At 32.1% G+C, this 21,646-nt stretch overlaps 2 protein-coding genes across 12 annotated transcripts in view; one reads left to right on the plus strand and one right to left on the minus strand.

Moving 5' to 3' along the window:
- LOC138318055 (voltage-gated potassium channel subunit beta-2-like) overlaps positions 1 to 10,635 on the plus strand; it is a 55,561-nt gene extending 44,926 nt beyond the window's left edge. For 3 of the 5 annotated variants that reach the window (XM_069260127.1, XM_069260118.1, XM_069260154.1), the window contains 2 exons: positions 779 to 844; positions 1,742 to 4,760. In XM_069260127.1, coding sequence (XP_069116228.1) covers positions 779 to 830 — 52 coding nt within the window. In that variant the 3' untranslated portion in view covers positions 831 to 844; positions 1,742 to 4,760. Of the gene's footprint in view, positions 1 to 778; positions 845 to 1,741; positions 4,761 to 10,177 lie in introns of those variants that run through there. The other 2 variants (XM_069260136.1, XM_069260146.1) reach the window with 2 other exon arrangements.
- Positions 10,636 to 12,951: 2,316 nt separating this feature from the next.
- Positions 12,952 to 21,646, minus strand: part of LOC138318080 (multiple epidermal growth factor-like domains protein 6) — a 163,694-nt gene continuing 154,999 nt past the window's right edge. For 4 of the 7 annotated variants that reach the window (XM_069260205.1, XM_069260214.1, XM_069260174.1 and 1 more), the window contains 6 exons: positions 20,473 to 20,730; positions 19,940 to 20,197; positions 19,555 to 19,683; positions 19,025 to 19,150; positions 18,573 to 18,707; positions 12,952 to 16,513 (listed from right to left, as the gene is read on the minus strand). In XM_069260205.1, the coding sequence (XP_069116306.1) occupies positions 16,434 to 16,513; positions 18,573 to 18,707; positions 19,025 to 19,150; positions 19,555 to 19,683; positions 19,940 to 20,197; positions 20,473 to 20,730 (986 nt within the window). In that variant the 3' untranslated portion in view covers positions 12,952 to 16,433. Of the gene's footprint in view, positions 16,514 to 17,963; positions 18,001 to 18,285; positions 18,304 to 18,572; positions 18,708 to 19,024; positions 19,151 to 19,554; positions 19,684 to 19,939; positions 20,198 to 20,472; positions 20,731 to 21,646 lie in introns of all 7 variants that reach the window. The other 3 variants (XR_011207837.1, XM_069260184.1, XM_069260193.1) reach the window with 3 other exon arrangements.

Genomic DNA, 21,646 nt, shown 5'->3' on the forward strand with positions numbered 1-21,646 from the left:
GTTCATTGTCATATATGTGAAATATGGAATTATGATGATTTGTCAAAATTTCAATTAAAAATCAATTACCATGTCAAGGTCACAAAACAACAGGTGAAAAAACTCTTATGATCAAAAAATCATTAATTTCTGTATGGTAAAGTTTATATTACATGCAAGCATGGGTCTGTGGTAGGTTAAAACAAAATAAGTTTTTTCACATATTTTATCTTTTATTTTTATTAAATTTCTTTTTTACTCTCAATAAATTAATTATGTTTATCAAATAATGGGGTCATTTGCCCATTTCTTATTTTTTACAGTATTTTTTTATGAATATATGGTTTAATTAATATGCATTTTTTTATATATATTTTTTTGTATATATTTGGCTCGCTAGTAATTCATAGATTTGTAGATTTTACATTGTTTTTATTTTTAACTATAAAACATTCAAAATCTTTGTGGCAGTTTACAATTTCACAAAGCAAAAATCCCATTTTTAATTTAAAACTGATAAAAAGATCATGAAGACTGTAAAATATTTTTCTTGTATTTTTTTTCTTCATTTTTTTTCAATGGTTACATTTTTTTAACTTGTTATTTTTTGAAATTATTTATTAAACTAGTTAAAAATTGAAAAAAACACACAACTTTTAAATAATTTGTTTGAATATATTTTTTTTCAAAAAAAAATGAATTTAAAATAAATTATTTTGATTTTGTGCAGAAATTGACTGAAAGCAAATTAGAACTAGCTCCCTTAAGTTGAATAATCCTAAAATGATTTATTTTTAAGGAAAAAGAGCGTTCCCTCCATACAGTTACAAAATGGGGTAGTCCATTTCTAATACAGCAGATTGAGGTAAATATTGAAACAATTTTTTATATCAATACTACCTTTTTCTGCAAACTGGTACATGACTAGGGCATTTCTGAAGTCTTAATTTTGAAGTTGGGATTTGAATAGGAAATTGTTTTATGGGTACAATATATTAGGTATTATTTTTTATTTGTGTATTGTCAAATGAGGGTATTTATTTGTTCTAACAAAATATTTCCCAGCTATGCTTAAAAGAAAGATAAACAAATCAAAGCTGCCACAAAGAATTGGATGTATTTTCTCCAAAAGCAAGGAAACAAAAACGAAAAATGAGGGGAATTTTTTAATAAATTTGATTTTTGGTCAGCACAAAATTTAGATATTAGATTGTCACTTTACAAAATTGCAACCAAAGGCTTGTTGACAATAATCTAAACAAGGAAAAATCAGTTATTTTTTGTACATTTTGATAGTATGATTATTGAATTTTTGAACAAAATTCTATTGTTTTGATTAGAACCCTTTCTTGTTCATATTGATATCTCAGTGTACAAAAATACATGTTCGAAATATCTTGCTAAATTGAAGACTAGGCTGAAAATGATGAAGGTTTATTAATTGAAAAATATCAATAATGATAACGTGTTCATTGCAATGCATTTCTGAATTCCTAGGGTATGCAATTTTCTGTATTCTCAGAAATAATTATAGTTACTTAAGTTTAACACGTTTCTGAAGTTCAGATACAATAATCAGAAAAAAAAGTCAAGAAATTGATAAAAACGTGAACTTTGCATATTGTATGATCCACAAGTGAAATAAAGTCGTTATTCATGACAAAATATATTTATTTCACTTCATGATTATATATATATTAATTTTATATGTGTTAAAATGAAATGATGTATTCTTTTTTTTCTTATTTTGTTGGCTCCAAAGGGTAAGAACAAAACATTCACACCATCCCAATTCCTAGCATTGAAAACGTCTCTGGCCGTGATAGGTATCTGTTTGTATATCTAACATTGTCATCGCTCTTGTTCTATCGCTAGACTTTTCTCTCATTTGAATGTATACCTTTACGGTGAAGTGTTTATCAGGTCTTGATTTCATTATGTAATACATTTTGCACAATATTATTTACCTTGTTATATATATATTCACTAATATCAGATGTTGTCTGCTACTACCAATCTTGAAAACTTTGGCTTAAAAGTACACAATTTGTTTTATTATAAATTCTTAGCTAACATATAAACGCAAAACTTCGCCAGGTGCGCAAATGATATTTAGAAAGTTTCATCAATTTAACAAATATTGTAATGACTTAGAATTAAAAATTCTTCAATGTGATTATTTGGAATGAAGAATAGAGTGAAATGATGTAATTACATTTGAGGTAAAAATGATAGCAAGTTTTGATGAATAATCCCTATTAGGTTTATATTAATTAAAATCTTTTATCAGGCAAACTAATGAACACCATTAATTGAAGTTAGTAGAAATTAATTAAGATAGTAACATTACAAATGGATGATAGTTTGATTTTGTATACGACAAAAGATAGTAGTAATAATACTAAAATAAATTTAAGATAAAACAAATTAATGTTATTACTAAAGATCATAATTTCCGCATGTGAATTCGTAGTTGTGACGTATTGACATAAACCTCAAATTTATCAACAATAAACATTTAAACGGGGAAAAAACCTCAACATCAGTAAGTAGCCAACAAAATCTGATTTTTGTGAGACAATTGCTAAAGTGCAGTATTTTAGCACATATTGTTTCGTCACTGCACTTTGATCATATTCATATTCTAGATTCTAGTTTATAGAAAGCATGGATAGAAATTTGCTTCGTTCGTTATTTTTTGGTATTTTGATAGAAATTCCGTTCACATGAGAGTGAAAGCATGTCGAAAAACAAAAGAATGACAACTCCATCAACTGATATTGCTGAATGCTCCTTATTGTGATAATTATATTTAAACATTGATTACCAGACAACTGTTTATTCTAGTGTTACTGTTTTAATGTAGTTTCTTACTTCTGTTATTCATAATTCAAGCATGGACTCTTTCTTTGAAGCAAACATCCATCACTCAAATATGATATTGTTTATTTCGATTAATTAGATGAAATATTAAACCGTTATGAAAAATGACTGACAATAATTATGTAGTTTGTTTAAAAGACATATGCTGATGTTATTCAAAATGATGAAACCAAGATGAAAATCGATAGACAAAAATAATGTAATTTGTCAGTTTGTTTAGAAGACACACTGAAACAGATATTATTCGAAATGACATTTGAGTGATGGATGAAACATTTAATTCTGATAAACGGGTTATCCTGCATTTTGGTATGATGTTAATTACACTGCATTTACCGATCTTTTATTTCCCACTAACTTCGTTATCATCTCTAACATGAATATTTTCAAAATGAATGATGCTATAAAACTTAAAGTATCTATTGCATCTACTGTAAACCATAAATATTTTTCACGTTGTAATTAAAAAAAATCAAATCAATTGATTTAATTTCTCAATTTTATAACTGTAGATGTTGACTCAATCAACATGAGGTCCTTATAGATATTGAACTATTGAATTATGTGCCCATGTTAGCAAACATATAATTCAACTCTATGTATACGGTTCTTTGCAATATTAATCATGCAAAAAATATGTTTCAATGTCATGGTATACTGGTTATCTTACATTAACATTTTATTTTACTGACACTCATTTGCAAAATGATTATTAAACTTGTTCTTCTCTCCCTAATTTCCATAAAGAATACTTTTCGATATTTTAGAATTGATAAAACTTTAGTGTGAAAAGATTCCATTTATATTTGTTATATAATTTGTTATCATTACTTGAAGACGAAATATTGATAAATGAATATTTTTTATGTCAGACAGGGTTGCATTATAATGTATATCTAGTGTTGGTGATTTTTGAAACAGTTGTTACTCAAACTTGGGAACTACAACATGATTTTTTGACAAATTGATAGCGGATGATTGTCTGTGCTGCTATGCCTTTGACTGCTACGATATATTTTCAAAGACATTCAAAATTGTGCTTGTTTGACTAATATTCATTAATTGTTAAGAACTATATTTTAGTTTTGACAATCAAGATACTTGTACTTGCCTGTCTAAATGCCAAAACTGTTTCCAATAAATGGGACAGTATATTGTATCATGTTTGTAAAAAAATATGTACCGTTTGTCTTAGTGCAACAGTTGATAATTATAAATTAAGATACTACTTTCGTGTTTGGCTGGGTAAAATGTAACATGATTTACGTTCACGTAGTGAAATTATTTCATGTGTGATGATAACAGAATGAATGCCGTTCATAAAAAAAATGAAAAAAATGGTTTCAGGCGCCAGCTAGTTTAATATGTAACCTTACTGTTGATAATGACAACTATACCATGCATTTTCACTATTGTTAAACATTCGTCCATATTTTGAATATATAAAAATGAAATCTGATTTTGATATCATTTAGGTGGTAATACAAATTTTATAAAACAATGCAATGTCCATAACTTTGGGAATGTATTATCCCGTAAATTAATGAAGTCTTTTGGGAAGTCATCCGAACTTATTAGATTTGCATGATATTACTGAATTTACAAAAACAAAAAGCCGTATTAAATGATATGTTTATTTCATTAAATGGCCACTACCTTTCCCGAGCAAAACATCAAGATTTATTTTTAAAAAATTGTTAACATCAGATAATATATCATCCGATGGCCTAAGATGAGCACCAAACATATGCAAGATTTCTCCTTAATATATGATAACAGGGCAGAGTCATTTAGCTGTTTTGCTTACCGACGCAATGATATTCAACTACCGCGCAGTGTTTAGGACGACATTTTGTTTATTTTAATCAAATTGTTCAGAAGATGATGACACATGTAGTATTAGCTTTTGTGACTTTACAAAATTATCGATTTCATTTTACATTCCCATATCCGTTTCGGAAAGGTAGTATGCCTTTAAGTATTTGTTCCAAACAATATCCAGTTATTTTTGCGAGCGCAATGTTTACAAGGAATACCGCAGATTGGAAGTGATTGCAATTGAGGCACAAAATAAATACAAATATTTTCTATGTCAAAGACATAACTTAGGAACTCTACCATTAAATTTACAATTTTGTTTATTTATATTTTTGTGCGATTTTGATTGGGTTTTTTTTTCAAATTTGACATTCGATAGTCGATACACACGCGAAGATAATTTGATATGCTGTTTGTGCATGTTTAATTAACGGTTATACGTAGTTCTGCCCTACCGAGAATGTCCACTATTTCTATTTTAGAACGATACCAGTTTGTAATTAGTATCAGCTACATGACTGCCACACCCAGTGTGTGTATATCCATTGTAAGTTACCGTGTGATCGATGTAGCGTGCCAATCTAACATACTAATCATAACTACAATCAAATTTCGCAAAACCTGATAGCCCACAGCAGACATGTTTTGTGTGTAAGAAATAAAAATTGAAGCGGATGTAACGATTTGCACTTTTCATGTGACCTTCACAATGTGATCTTATTAAAAAAAAGACAGCTGAAGACTACTATATGAATTAAGACTTTTTTCTATCATATCCAATTCTGCTATTTTCATAAACATGTATTTATAGATTATAAACAAACCACTATTGTTAACTAGTATTTCAGTGCTAAAATTGGATGATTTCTGTTTGTGAAAGACAGTGGATATAAAAGGCCAATTTGAAGAAAATAAATACTTTAGCCAATTGTTGATGTTTGTGCTTGAACGAATGAGATACTTAAAATATGTGTTGATGTTGTATTATTGTAAAGCACTTTATTTTTGCATATACCATATTTCGCGTCTTTTTGCGAATGAATAAACCAAATAACTAGAGCAATTATTCGCAAATTCGTAAATTCATATAAAAAGTTATTAAGTATATTTACAATTTGTAATTATGCTGTATAGAATTCGTAAACTCAGAGGTTATTAAGTTTACTTACATTTTGTAATAATGCTGTATAAAATTCGTAAACTCAGAGGTTGTTTAGTATATTTCCATTTTGTAATAATGCTGGATAAAATTCGCAAACATTTGAATTGAGTTTATATACTCTTCCGCAAATTAACGCGAAAATGTGTACCTTGCTAAAATAAAGTGATTAACAGTATCTTATTGATGTTCCTTTTACATTGTTTAATGAACTTTATTTACGGATCCGCTGAAACTTATTGAAACAACATTTCCAACACCTGATTATTAACCAATTACTATTAATACACACGTATTGGATGTTTTTGCTGTATATGCCTTCTTTTTCTGTCTTCATTTAGGAAATCGAATACCTTTATTTCAAGTTATTTTTAACTTTGAAATTTGATTTTATTTATGTAAAATCAAATTGCAAGACTACGAACTTCATGATAAAACCAGGGGAAATATTTCTCATATGCAATGTAATAACTTTTTTTTTCAAACTGATGTTTTGGTGGAGGGTAATTAAGCGTCATTTGACTTGAGATTTTAACTTTATAAGACGTTTCGAAATAAATGTTATTGGTGTTGAGGTCTGTTTATGTTAAAATCGAACCTGCCACATATTTAAGCAAATTTCAATGACTCTGGTCGTATGAAAAAAATCGTTATGTAAAAACTTTTTACATGTCAAAATCCATTTTATTTAGAACCCACAAAGCCTTTAGTAAGAACATGTATGCCACTTTTTGAATAGTTTGAAAAGTTTAGGATAATTAATTTGTTAATGTTTTAATTTTGAAATCAATTGGAAAACATACATTAATTTTGAAATTAATTGGAAAACATACAGTGTACATTTGATTAACATTTCCTGAATTTCATGATCATTTCCAAAAATCTTATTCAACGAAATAGTCTAGTCATAGTGATGTATATTCCTGTCCACTTTTTGCCAAAAAAAGATCTTGATGATGAAGGTATTGGTATCTATGTAGTAATGAAGCTTACATTTAGCTATTTTAAGAAATAGATCTTCTCTTTAGCGGTGAAACCAGTAGAAAATTAGCAATATCATAACAAAAGGTATGATATTTCAACCTTTTTTTGTTTCTGGGTACTTGAAATATTGAAACTTTGTTGTTAAAATATATGATCGTTAGATATATATGATACTTTACGATTGTTTTGATCACTTGACATTCGTTTTTATGTTGGTTTATATTTGATGGTTGATAAAAATCTGATCATTCCCTGATGTAAATGACCCTGTGTGACATTTGATTGACCCAAATGACCTTATTTATTGACCCAATGACCTCAATAAGCTTTTACACAATTTCTTGCACCCCATTACTTCGTTTTGTGAAATTATTTCATTATGTTTGGTTGTTAAATGAAAATTTATTTACAGTTATAAATGTAGCTTACTGGCGACATCCAATATGTCGTCTAAGGCGACATCCAATATGTCGTCTAAGAGTTTCGTACAAGTGGTAAGATGCTGAAACAAAACTGAACATAAAGTTTTGGGGTAGCGACTTTAATCACCAATTTGAATTTGAATTTATATTTTGATTTATTACCTAGATACACAACGAGAGTAAAACATCTAATGGGGTGTATTGATACCGTTTAACAGGGACTTCTTATTCTGCGCCATTCCCACATGCATCTGTACATATATATTAAAAGATTATAATTGATAGAATTATATTTAAATGCATAGCAAAATATATCTTATTTGTAATATATAGAGATATATATTAGCAGACGTTATGCATATTATGGATCATGTTGATTTTTTATTTGCTCAATCTGAATTAAATGATTAGTTCTAAATATGATTTGTGTTGTTTGTTTTTGTTTTGTTTTGTTGTATTATACCTGTATAACACAGCCTGTTTCTGGTCTGTCACTGTTTGTCCTCCTTTCATTTATTTGACTGCGTTAGACCACATATCTCCATTGTTGCATGAACAAGACTGATGACGTCACAGTGTGTGATCACGATACTAACAACCAATACTGACGTTATCGCTCCCAGAATTCATCGCGGTCTCCTGAATGAGGAAAGGCAATGAACCATCGAAGAGATTGATATTTACGTTGTATTTGTTACGTTAAGAAGTGATTTTTAACTTTCTTTTCTTTAACATTTGACCCCCCGGGGACAGGAGGGGCGGGGCCCAATAGGGGAAATTGAGGTAAATCCTATAAATCGCTACTTGTCCTAGAGTTCTGCATGGATTGAAACCAAATTTGGCCACAAACATCCTTGGGGAAGGGGAACAGAACTTGTATAAATTTTGGCTCTGACCCCCCGGGGGCAGGAGGGGCAGGGCCCAATAGGCGAAATAGAGGTAAATCCTTTAAATCGCTACAAGTCATAGAGTTCTGTATGGATTGTAACCAAATTTGGCCACAAACATCCTTAGGGGAAGGGGAACAGAACTTGTATAATTTTTTGCTCTGGCCCCCCAGGGGCAGGAGGGGCGGGGCCCAATAGGGGAAATAGAGGTAAATCCTTTAAATCGCTACTAGTCATAGAGTTCTGCATGGATTAGAACCAAATTTGGCCACAAACATCCTTGGGGTAAGGGGAACAGAACTTGTATAAATTTTGGCTCTGACCCCCCCGGGGGCAGGAGGGGCTGGGCCCAATAGGGGAAATAGAGGTAAATCCTTTAAATCGCTACTAGTCATAGAGTTCTGCATGGATTGTAACCAAATTTGGCCACAAACATCCTTGGGGGAAGGGGAACAGAACTTGTATAAGTCTTGGCTCTCACCCCCCGGGGGCAGGAGGGGCGGGGCCCAATAGGGGAATAGAGGTAAATCCTTTAAATTGCTACTTGTCCTAGAGTTTGGCATGGATTGTATCCAAAATCAGCCACAAACATTCTTGGGGGAAGGGGAACAGAACTTGTATAAAATTTGGCTCTGATCCCCCAGGGGCAGGAGGGCGGGGCCCAATAGGGGAAATAGAGGTAAATCCTTTAAATCGCTACAAGTCATAGAGTTCTGTATGGATTGTAACCAAATTTGGCCACAAACATCCTTAGGGGAAGGGGAACAGAACTTGTATAATTTTTTGCTCTGGCCCCCCAGGGGCAGGAGGGGTGGGGCCCAATAGGGGAAATAGAGGTAAATCCTTTAAATCGCTACTAGTCATAGAGTTCTGCATGGATTGTAACCAAATTTGGCCACAAACATCCTTGGGGGAAGGGGAACAGAACTTGTATAAGTCTTGGCTCTCACCCCCCGGGGGCAGGAGGGGCGGGGCCCAATAGGGGAATAGAGGTAAATCCTTTAAATTGCTACTTGTCCTAGAGTTTGGCATGGATTGTATCCAAAATCAGCCACAAACATTCTTGGGGGAAGGGGAACAGAACTTGTATAAATTTTGGCTCTGATCCCCCAGGGGCAGGAGGGGCGGGGCCCAATAGGGGAAATAGAGGTAAATCCTTTAAATCGCTACTAGTCATAGAGTTCTGCATGGATTGGAACCAAATTTGGCCACAAATATCCTTGGGAGAAGGGGAACAGAACTTGTATAAATTTTGCCTCTGACCCGCTGGGGGCAGGAGGGGCGGGGCCCAATAGGGGAATTAGAGGTAAATATTAAGTGATTTTTAACTTTCTTTTCTTTAACATTTCTTCCTATTAAACATGACTTCCTATTATAAAGAGTAAATGAAAATTGATAATATTTCACTTGCATTCAAGTGATCGACATGCTACTGAAAGCATAGTACATACTTTTCGCGTTAAACATGGTTAGCAGCTTAACATGAATGTGCTTATTGTATTTTCTGCATGTCGTTGGTTTAACAATCGATCTGTTCAAAGTAAATTTTGCGCTGAAACTTGAAAAAAAATTATAAACAATATACTTACGGTTACAATATTGACATCGTGACTGATGTAATCTTGGTTATGCAAATGACGAAATTATCCTCCAGTGTCTCGCCTTTTTACATGTTATATATTGTGTTTGATAATTTACTTTCAACATACAACTGGCACCAAAAATAGTAGGTAACTCTGTTATATGCAGACTGATCCAACATTAACCGGCGCGTGTTACAATTGATATTGAACGTATATCCGGTGATAAAGAGCTTGTTCAGCTAAATGAAAAAAATAGCAAGCGCACATCTTTTTCGTGCATTTAGCCATTTTTATACAGTATCTATTCTATTAAAAACTCAATATGATTTTATATGAGCAAGTATAACAAATAAAATAATCGGAATATATACCTTTTAAGCCGATAGCAGAGGCAAAGGCGTATTAAAAACAATGAAACACTAAAACTGGATAGAGTAAATGTCATTTCTTTTGGTGTTCCAGGTCCTAAATGCTGGGATGTCGCTACCGATACTAGGTGCGGTTGCCAAGGGCCTAGGAGGGGCCCCTGTCGGCAAGGGGGCGTAGAACCTGTGATAATATATACTGTTTCCATAGTAACGAACTTGACCAAGACTTGGCTATGTTTATATTGATTGTTATCGTAATAAGAAATACCTGATGATAACCTACTATGTAGGTAAAATGATTTTAACCAAACAACAAAATCTATGCAGTGAGCAGCAGTCCGGTATAGTAATACATGTCGCTATATGCTTTTGATGATACCAACTCACTGTGAAAGAAAGCTGGTTTGATAAACATTGTATCGACGAAGACCTTTCACTATTCAGACATTGCATTTTGTCTATTGTTCAAAGTTAGAAGAAATCAAGCGATAACCATTTGTATTTTCAAACAATGATAAAAAAATGCATAATAAACAAATAACTGTACGTTAACACTATTTCATATCATTCCCTACTAAACCTGAGTCACATAATTATGCTGTTGTGTTATTTAAGATATAATTACTTATTATTATGATGAGTATAAATATCGAAAATGCACTGTTAACCTTTGTTGTATTATATTGTACGTATATGTAAATATCTTCATCGCCGTAAATATTTGTTAACATTTAGAAATTTTTCATCAACATGAATTAATGCGACACACACTTGAGAAGATTATTGGACATTATTATTAGCCAATCGTGAACGTAGCTCGAAAATATGCGAAATAAGGTGTGCATGGCCCAGATAGAAAATCTTGACTTGGATTCCTGATTAAAAAAATATAACTCGTTGCTGTATCAAAGAAATAATATTGAAAAAAAAATTGTCGAAATATACTTTGTACTAGAAATGTCACTTTGAAATCAAATACATCATGACTTTGAATGTCGCTGTTCGTGATATTAAATTAAACTTGGTAATGTCTTCAAAGTACGTTGGGTTTTTACTCTACTTTAACCTGTGAAAATCTGCTAAATTATTCATGCATTTTATATTTATTATTTTCTTATAATAATGTTTTCTCTGCTTTTATACCATATCCGATTTTCTTATTGGCCGATTCTTTTTCACCATATGTATGTAAAAACAAAATCCGAAAATGGCGCGAAATTCGATGTTTTCCTGACGTCATATTAGAGACATCGACGTTGCGTATTGATTTGGAAAAAAACTTCCAAAATCAATGGAGGTTTAAACTCGTTTATTTCATGTATAACAATGAATTACAATGTATTAATTAAATGGTCTGAAGAAGAAAATATTTATAAGCATTGATGTCACTATCTTTGGATTTCATCGGGTTATAAAATACATTTTGTTAGCAAACACAATTTCTTTTATACTCCGACGATAATAAAAATAGAGATATCAAAGCTTAATTGAGGAGATATATGTTAGTGTACATAGGGGGGATTTTATCGTAAAACAAATAAAATCATTGCTGGGTAAAATTATAGGAATGGTTGAATATAATGTACATGTGTTTGAACCTGTAATTCACGTCCATTCTTATTCACTTCTCATAAAACTGGTTATCTGATAATCCAATATAGAACCTTACAACTTTTACCCAGGTAAAGCATTATAGATAATTATCTTTTCCCTTCACTATGTATGCACTATCGGACTATATTTGTTGCCTTTTAACAATATTTGGTCTACCTGACCTGGTAAAGGTATTCCATGCGATGCAATTTAGTCTCTATGCGATATCTAAATGGCATCATTATCGATATGCATACAAATTATTTTGTACAGAATAATACTATCAATGGTACTATTGTATCATGTGGAATTGTTGTAATAAACAATAGACAATAAAGTAATTCACATTCACACTACCGTGTCTTGAATTTCTGTATTATATAATAGCCATTGCCTCACTTGTGGCCTTGAGTTGAGCGTTCGCCCCTGTGAGGAAGGCTCTGGGTTCTGTCCCCTCGCCGAGACACACCAAAGTCTATAAAAGTGGTAGTTTCTGCTCCTGCTTAGCGCTCAGCATACAGGGAGTGGGACGACTGGTTCGCCCGTTGTCAGTATAATGTGACCGGGTGGGGTGTGTTGCTTGGTGTCTTCGGCGGCATACTTCAGTGATATAGCACTATAAAAAGGGCAACAGTTCCACTATACAAGGCCCAACATGAATATACCGCAGTCTCCTAAAACACGCACCTCGCACAACATACACGCAACACACCGCATACATGGGAGGCCGTCCTTACATCATAGCTGTTAATAGGACGTTAATTAATCAAACAAACAAACAAATGTATAAGCTTAAGAGGAATATCGTATACACGCAGCTTCCTAACTGTAACTCATAAAATTCAATGAGTCCTTTCTCATCTGAATTACATATGACTTGGATTTGAAACTGATTTCTCGTGTCAACTTGACTGGTGGTCAACGAATTTCATTGGTTCTGATTAAGACGAAGACCATGCTAATCATAGTTATCTTTCTCTCCATTTTACCACTATTCTGCCGTCTATTGCTGTCGTCGAATTATAGATAACTTTGTTTATTATTTTTATCAATTTGTTCGTCCTCTCCATTTCAACAACTTTTGCTGTTGTCGATTTACCATTCTTCCAAATGTTGCTTAAATAAACCACTAATGTTGGTATCGAATCAATACATGTACGTATTCTTCTCGAATTTAATGTCTGATGTCACCCTTGTTGTCATCCAATGCGTACTCTGAACCCTAACTTTGTTTACATAGCAAGGAATTAGTTACAAATAACGCAAATCCAGGTGTAAAAAGTAAATATTCTCATTTATTCTTTTGAAGACAAATACATAATACGGTTTATAAATAGCTGTGTTAAAATGATACTGGTAACGTACAACATACTGTGACATTGATGGACAATATTGTAACGTTAATAAGATGACTGGATTAGCGAGAAATTCTCTCCCTCTATACATAACGTAATATCTTGATAGTGAAAAAATCAAAAACATGTATAAAAGAAAACAACACTGATTTACATAGCACTTTTGTCTTACGAATGTATACATCTTGTACAATTTTGACGATACTAGACGTGCTTGATATACTAGGGTATCATTTCGAATCTTTTCATGACAAGATACAGCTGAACAGTGTAAGGGAAGTCGTACATACAAAGCTGATTTTTATACGAAAATGTCATAGCGGTATTGTTTCCAACTACGGTATATTTATGTGGTATGTTTATCGACAAGAACGAAATTTGAAGGTAAGTAGCATTATGATATATATGTGGTGAATAATTGTATATTTCAGTCTGTAAATTTGGTCTTTTTTTCATGCCATGGTCGATGGAAACATAACTTTGTTATAACTTTACATGATTATAAAATGTTTCACCGTATTTCTACACCAGAGATGTCCTTTTGAAACTTCATTATAAAATATTTCACTGTATTTCTATGCCAGAAATGTCCTTTTGATTGACAGTTTGTTTATTGTTGATTCACAAAACAAAAAACAAAATCGGTTTTAACAGGAAAAACAGTAGCACTATTTGTATGTTACGAGGTCAAAGAGATTCTTTAAACAAAACACTTCAAATGCATTTCTCTAAACTTTGAAACTTGAACAATTTGCTATATACAAAAAATGTACAATAATATAAACGTCACTAATAAAAACAACATTTCTAAATGATATGAGTAGTACATAATCTATGAAAGACTAACTATCACATAATTATTTCTAAATTCAACGACCACGATATTAACTCCAGGAATTAAATTACATGATGAGTATTGTAGGAGAACAACTGAAAACCCTGTGGCTTTTCTAGTTGTTTTCAGATTGAAAAACACCATAAGCTCTGTATTGGTGTCCATACTATTAAGCAATTATTTTTATTCCTTATTCAACACAGATATTGTTATTATCTTTGATTGGTATTTGACTTGTTTTTCTCATCAGACGTAGTATAACCTTATGATTTACTTAATTTATATCTTCATAATCTGTAATGAAATTCTACAATAAAACTACTATTACATGCATCATTGTCTAGAGCTACGTATTGCACATTGGAACTTATTGAAAACAACAATTTGCTATTACTGGATTTAGTAATATTATCACACATCGTGCGAGAACATATAATCTGTCATTCGCGACTACTCTTGCAAAATCTGGTTAACTAAAAAACAGCTCTTCCAAAATCATTTATTCATATCAAAATTTCTTTCAGCGACCATTCGTTAAAATGCATACATTACACAATCAAAAGCTCAACGTGTAATCGACTAAAGAAATGACAAACTATGACATGTCGACCAACACCGCAATATTTAGATAAGAAGACATTGTTGAAATAACGCAACATTTTCCTTTAAGAGAACTGATAAGAAATAATTACCGGACTGACAAACGATGCAAGTTTTAATATCATTTTCGTATTTAGGCTAAATTGATTTATCACTACAAATATCGGGATAGGATGAGTAAATGTTGATCGATACTTATTGGTTGCAAAACTGATGATATTAGAAAGAGAATTGGAAAAAAATACGCAAATTTCACTAAGAATATTTTTCATATCCTCTTTAAGGACAATTATTTGTAATGGTCATTGATACATATATATTGTATCAAAATATTTTACTGCCAAATTGGTAGAATTTGAATTAAGCTCGGTTTACCGATAATTGATAATTCATTTGAATGTTTAATTTTGATTTAAAGTAAAGCTAACATTATTTGTATACTTTTATTACCAGTGGAACATGAAATGATCATATCATAAAGTATAATATCAAGCATTACAGCGAACGGGTGATGTCGATGAGATTTCTCTGATCGATCCTCATTCAAGACATTTAGCAACGAGACACACACAAAACAAATATATCGATAAATATACCTATGTACACAAAACCAAAATACTTCATCTTACTATCGACGATAATGTGAAACGAAAATATGAAACAATGAATCACGTACTGGCACAGGTATTTGGAAATTTCACAGTGTGGAAAGCCCAATAAAAGCAAGAAACAATGCTTCTATCGAACTGAACAACTGTAAAAACCGGTAAAACCCACTTCTTGAAGAAGAGAAAGTTGTTACAAATGTTGAAACATATGACTTTTCTAGTACACAAAAGACACAAATATTATGCACGACACAAATATACATTAGACTTACAAGTATATGTTGAATCATGGAGGAAATATAACACATGTTTAATATTTAATGTCATCACATAATGGATCAGAATACAGGATAATAAATCCTGAAAATTAACAGTAATGACGACCGCATATACATGTATGTGACCATACGTTTCTCAAGGATAAGCTGATGGACACCAGGCTATCGCTGTCGATTTCCAAAGGTCGGGAGATTCATCCTAGCTTACATCGTATCATTGGAACCAGTTGTTTCGCCATCATCATAATTGAAACCATTTGTGCCATTTATCAATTCTTCTTATTCCCTTTTAACACAATGGAAACGAAATTGAGTCAAGTTGCAGCCAGTCATTAGAAGCTGTTTCAATGACAAATTGTGTCTTTGCCAATTCGCATTCATCATACACATTAATTTGTATGACGAAGCTTATCTTTGAACCATGGCGATAGCGATTCCAAAATTCTTCTAAAAGCACTATATACATATACATCAATTAAATACCTCTACAAATGTACATAGAGATCATTTGTCCAGTTTTGGTCACATAATATGTCCATACATTTTAATTCATGAACGCAATAAACGATATAATCATAGTAAACACCGGTTGACAAAGTTTCAGTACGGGACTCTTTGGTTTGTAGTCTGAAGATTCCAACAATCTTTTGTTCAGAAGGGAAAATGTTTGCTTTTGGAGTCCACGAGTATGATGTCTTTAGACAGAGGTCTAATGCAAGACTCCTTCTTAATCAACACAAATACTTTGACCAAAGCTAACCCTTTCTGTCACTGAATCTCTTTTAAGCATAGCACGAAATCTGAATCCTACTCAGACATATAATATTAATTGTTTATGCATCCCATTAGTTGCATGAAACAAACACAAACATCTATGTTAAGAGTAAATGAGTAAACATGTTTTAAATGCTCTGTTTACGTGTGTATCACAATTTCAGCTACAGTAGCAAATTTCAACACTGACTATTCTGCCACGAATGTATAATATCATCTTCGGTGTGTAGATTCATCGATAGATGCTGGATCCAAATTTATTGCATTAAGTCCGCAGTGAATGCATACTCCGCAGAGAATAATCACGTCATTTATTCCAATCACTATTATGGATTTCCCATGGTATATCGCCCCTCCACGGTTTGTCGTACGTTGCTTGCGTTATTGCTGTAAAATAAATTAAAAAATGTAAGTATACTTTGAACATTGAATATAATGATAAAATTGAATTCCTTTTGTATTTGAAAATTACTTAAATAATACATAAATGTTGGTGACAATTTCATATTATATCAATATTCTAAATTCAACTTAATACACTATTTCTAGATAAACTTTGAAGTGTTCATAAACTTTTCAAATCAATTGCTGATGGACATTACACACCGACGCAATAAGTTTAATTTTGGAATTTGATGATGTCTGATAAATGATGCTTTCAAAAGAGGCAGAAACGTTAATGTATAAATAAACGAAATGTTACGAAAAGTAGCAGCATGTGGATTAGCAAGCTTATTGTGTTACATTTCGTTGTAACATTAAAATATTAAAGTTTATCTTAAATGGAATACATAATAAGTTAATTGCTCCATTATATTTTTATTACTTTAAAACAGCTTAAAAGATTAATAACGATTCAAATGAAGACAATCTCATTAAAAATAGCGAATTGCAATTAAAAACATATTTAATTACAAATATGATAGATATTCACATGAACAGAAAAATGATTTCATACAAAATAAAGCATTGTTGATAAATATAGGTATATGATGCATGTGTAAATTTCAGGATTAATGAATACTATAGTCAAAAGCAAAATGTCTAAAAATAAGCTACAATAAAAAGCCAACGCAAAGTATAATTAAACGTAAATCAAAATACAACGAAAAGCAATGCATCCAAAGTAATCATACATGTTATTATCTTCAAAACTTTCAAGGTTTAATATTGATACAGGTCGATGTATTGACACTAGAGATTTCAAACAATAAGAAATATATATAAGTACCCAAGGAAAACTAACTGGATGCAATCAAAACAAACGTAAGTGGCGTAAAGTTAAAGTCCCATTAATGTTATTATTTTTGAGGGCATTATTATTTTTGAGGGCATAAATGAACATTCTAAAAACTAAACATCAATATTCCTAACTCATTGTGTCCACATCTTCACAGTTTTGACAAAATATTACAAAAAGGGCTGACAGTTTTGACAAAATATTATAAAAAGGGCTTTAAATATAGTACATATTATACAATGCTTCAAAGAAGCTTCTATTATCATAATGGTTTTTCTGGATATCATGGTTCCCATTTTGGTACGTTTTCAGCAGAGTTATAAAAACGACCTTTTTATTATATTTGTGTTTTATTTCTATATTCACTGCGGTGTATACGTAGGTGTTACTGATTTCCGTGTCTATATATGTAATGGACAATCGATATAATTTGTGTACTGATATAAAAAAACTAATGTTAACTCATATTAATGTTGAGATGAAGCGTTAAATTTCATTTCAAAATTGACGATAGTGTCAAATAATGCAAATTTAATTGGGTTAACATGAAGCGTTATATGTTAACGAAAAGTAAAATTAAAATGTGTATATAGTAACCTTATAACTAGAACACACATTCATCATTCCAAACCGTCTGCAAAAAAAATCGTATAATTTAGAAAGTTCTGGTGACTTTCTGGGGAGCATGTGATGCCATGTGCAATTAACGATTGTTTTAATCATGTTCAATGACAAACATGCAATGATATATCTAGCCAAGCATATGGGGAAACATGTGTCTTGCTTCACATTCCAAAATTTTATTTATCAAAACTATTTATCAAACCATTCATGACGAAACTAACAGCCAACATATATATTTAACAAAAGAACAATTATTAGCGAAACCATGCTAGCGTAAAACTATACAAGTACTTACATATCACCTTTCATTAATCTTTTGAACATAATTGTAGATTAAATCAATAGGGAATGTTAAATAGATTTTTTTTTCATCAGAAAATAACAACTTCCACATTTTAAACTAAATTGGAAACAAATACGGTTGTCATGAAAAATATATTCAATACTAAACAGAAATTTAGATCTTAATAAGCGAGTTTTAGAAAATTTACGCAGACCGTGTGCCATTTTTCAAAAGGAATTAATGAATTTAACAGGTCGACAAATTTACTTCAATTATTTTTAAATGTAATCAATACTTACGTAGACTATGTTGACACTGAGAGCCGTGGTATCCCTGGGCACATTTACATGCCCCCGACATATAGTCACACGTACTCCCATTATCACAGTCGCAGAAATATTCACAGTTGGGACCATACTTCCCTTTCTTACATACTGCAAACAGATTTGTTTGTACAGAATTCACTCAAGATCATGCTAAAATATATTTTCTCCATATTTTTTGTCTTGACATTCAATAGATTATTTGCATTTATGCAAATCATTACAATGCCCGCGTCAATTACAACGGCATACTCGTTTTGTAAATCGAGTTATTAACACAAATGGTGTCAAATGACATCCCTGACTTAAACCAAGACATATATTTTTATAGAAGCTTTATTTGAATAGCAAATCAGGAAGATTTTAACAAATTTTCGTCTTGACAACAACCTATCTTTACATTACCATGTCCTAAATCAGGTACCTACCATTTGTACAGTTTGGCAGGGACATCCCTGCCGGACAATGACATGCCCCTGTCTTATGATCACATGACCCTCGTCCACAGTCGCAGGTCTGTCGACAATGCAGGCCATATCTTCCTCTTGGACAAACTGTCAAGCAAAAATACAATATAGACAAATACAGGTTATCTACAATGTTATATATCGGGTCTATAACAATTTTAAATTCATTTTTCCCAAAGGACTGTACTTCATCTAATAGTAATTAAATGATAGCTAATTACAAGTAAAGATACTATATGTTTAGAAACCAATACAATTTTCTTCGTGAAGTAATTATATTTCAAAATATTCGTCAAAAGGCAAGAACATTTTCAAATGCGTCTCCTTGACACATACTTGACGTTAACGAAATAAATATTGAAACTTTACTGTGAAAGTCATCATGCTGGGCAAACAATTAACATGCCATCCCACTACTAAAATGCTCTTCACACCATCGGACATTTGGATATATATAGTAATTATGAGAAATATTCATCTGAATCACTTACTTGCTTCACATCTGTCCCCAAAAAATCCTAGGCGACATCTACACTGACCCGTCTGAGGATTACACGTCGCCCCATTTACACAATCACATCGCTCTCGGCAGTATGGACCATGCGTCCCTTCAGGGCAGGCTGAAAAAGATAAGATAAAATAAATTTGTTCACAAGGTTTTCTTAACAAACACGCACATGGATGTCATTAAAGCTATGTTCATCAAAGGTGGTCATACGCTTTTTCGTCTGCAGTAAGAACTGACAGAAAACAAAATATGTTACAAAAACGTGATATATCTTCTTAATGTCCTTCAAAACGTGTTACGTTTATATGGAAATTTGAGAATTAAAAGTGTATATTTAAATGTGTATATAAAAGAAAATAAATAATTACTCAATTCACAACTTTGTCCGTAGAAGCCCTCCGTACAAGAACAGCACCCCGTCACCGGATCACATGGCGCTCTATTTTGACAGTTGCAGGAATGTATACAATCTGGCCCGAATCGGCCAACAGGGCAAGTCTTGTTACAGCTAGGACCCGTGTATCCAAGGTGACAATGACACGTGCCAGTGATGTGGTCACATGACCCGTGGTCGCTACAGTTACACTTCAATGCACAGTTATAACCATAGTAACCCTCGTCACATTCTGTAAAAATAAATAAAATAAGCAACATGAAAACATGGAAACATTTAAATTAGTTAATTTTATTTTTTAGGTCTAGTTCTACGTTAATGTCATTACGTCTTGATGATATTGTATAACAGACATATAACGCAAATGAATTTTGGAAAGGTTAAACGAAATCTAAAATACATGTAAAAATAATTCCAACTTGAATATAATACAGTAATTGTATAATATATAATACACAGATATTTTCAGTATCAATCAATATTGAACATTTCTGTCTAACAACTCACCGTTTTCACACAAACTCCCCGTATACCCAGGATGACATTTACATCTCCCGTGAATACGTCCACACTTTCCTCCATTAAGACAGTGGCATATTTCTGAGCAGTTCGCTCCATACCGGCCCTCCGGACATTTCTGGGCACATGTTGGACCAAAGTAGCCATCCCGACACGCGCATGACCCAGAGATCATGTGACAGGTTGCTCCATTTTCACATTGACAGTCACGGTCACAATTAGGTCCGAACTTTCCTTCCATACAACCTAGGGGTAAAATTTAAATACAAATTTACACGTCAAAATTTCAGATTCAGAACATTTTTTTCCATGAGATTAAATATTACTGACATCGGAGATTAAGTTAAATGTCTGCTTAAATCAATTACAATTTAGTATGTTTTACAATTGACAATTCTCCACATTAAAGTAAATTTCAATTCACTTTAGTACATATGAAAATACGTTTTAAAACATGAAATGATATTACACTGCTTGAACATGCACATAATCAGGATTCAAAAATGGACTATAATGTATCTGAAAACTGACAGATGAAGTCTACATTTCCGAGAACAAGCCTTTCACAAGACATCTACTGTATTGACATATTCCAGCGGTAAAAAGGTTATATCGATCTGAAGTTAAATAGAGGTGGTATTGCAAGTTATGTGAAGTTGTAGCATATTCTGATATTTCTACAAGTAGTGATATAATTGGCTTCATGCAAAGTGAAAAGTCAGTAGTTTCTTTTATAAAGTGACTTCTAAACGTGAAATGCAACTGAACATTGACTTTAAAGATCTAATTTTCATTGCCTTGCTTGGTAACTGACCTAGAATTATATTTTGAATCAAACCTTTAGCGTTAGTGGCAAAAAAGTCTGGTCATAAACATAGCAATGTTGATACATATTCAAAGTAACAAAAGAATAGGAATGAATATTATGCTAGATATCAAAATTAATGCATTCTACCATGCTTCGCATTGTGAAGGTTCATTGTAATTGTAAAACTAAGAATGAATATCTATCAATGGACATTTGAGTGTTATTTCCTAAAGATGAATGATAACTTCAATAACATTCTAGGTATAATATGAAACAAAAGTAATTTGCTGATTGCCACAAAAAAGTTTTTCAATGAAAGAAACAACATCGATAACGAAATAAAATTTGAAATAA

The sequence above is a fragment of the Argopecten irradians genome, chromosome 1, assembly GCF_041381155.1.
Source record: "Argopecten irradians isolate NY chromosome 1, Ai_NY, whole genome shotgun sequence".
NCBI classification, from domain to species: Eukaryota; Metazoa; Mollusca; class Bivalvia; order Pectinida; family Pectinidae; genus Argopecten; species Argopecten irradians.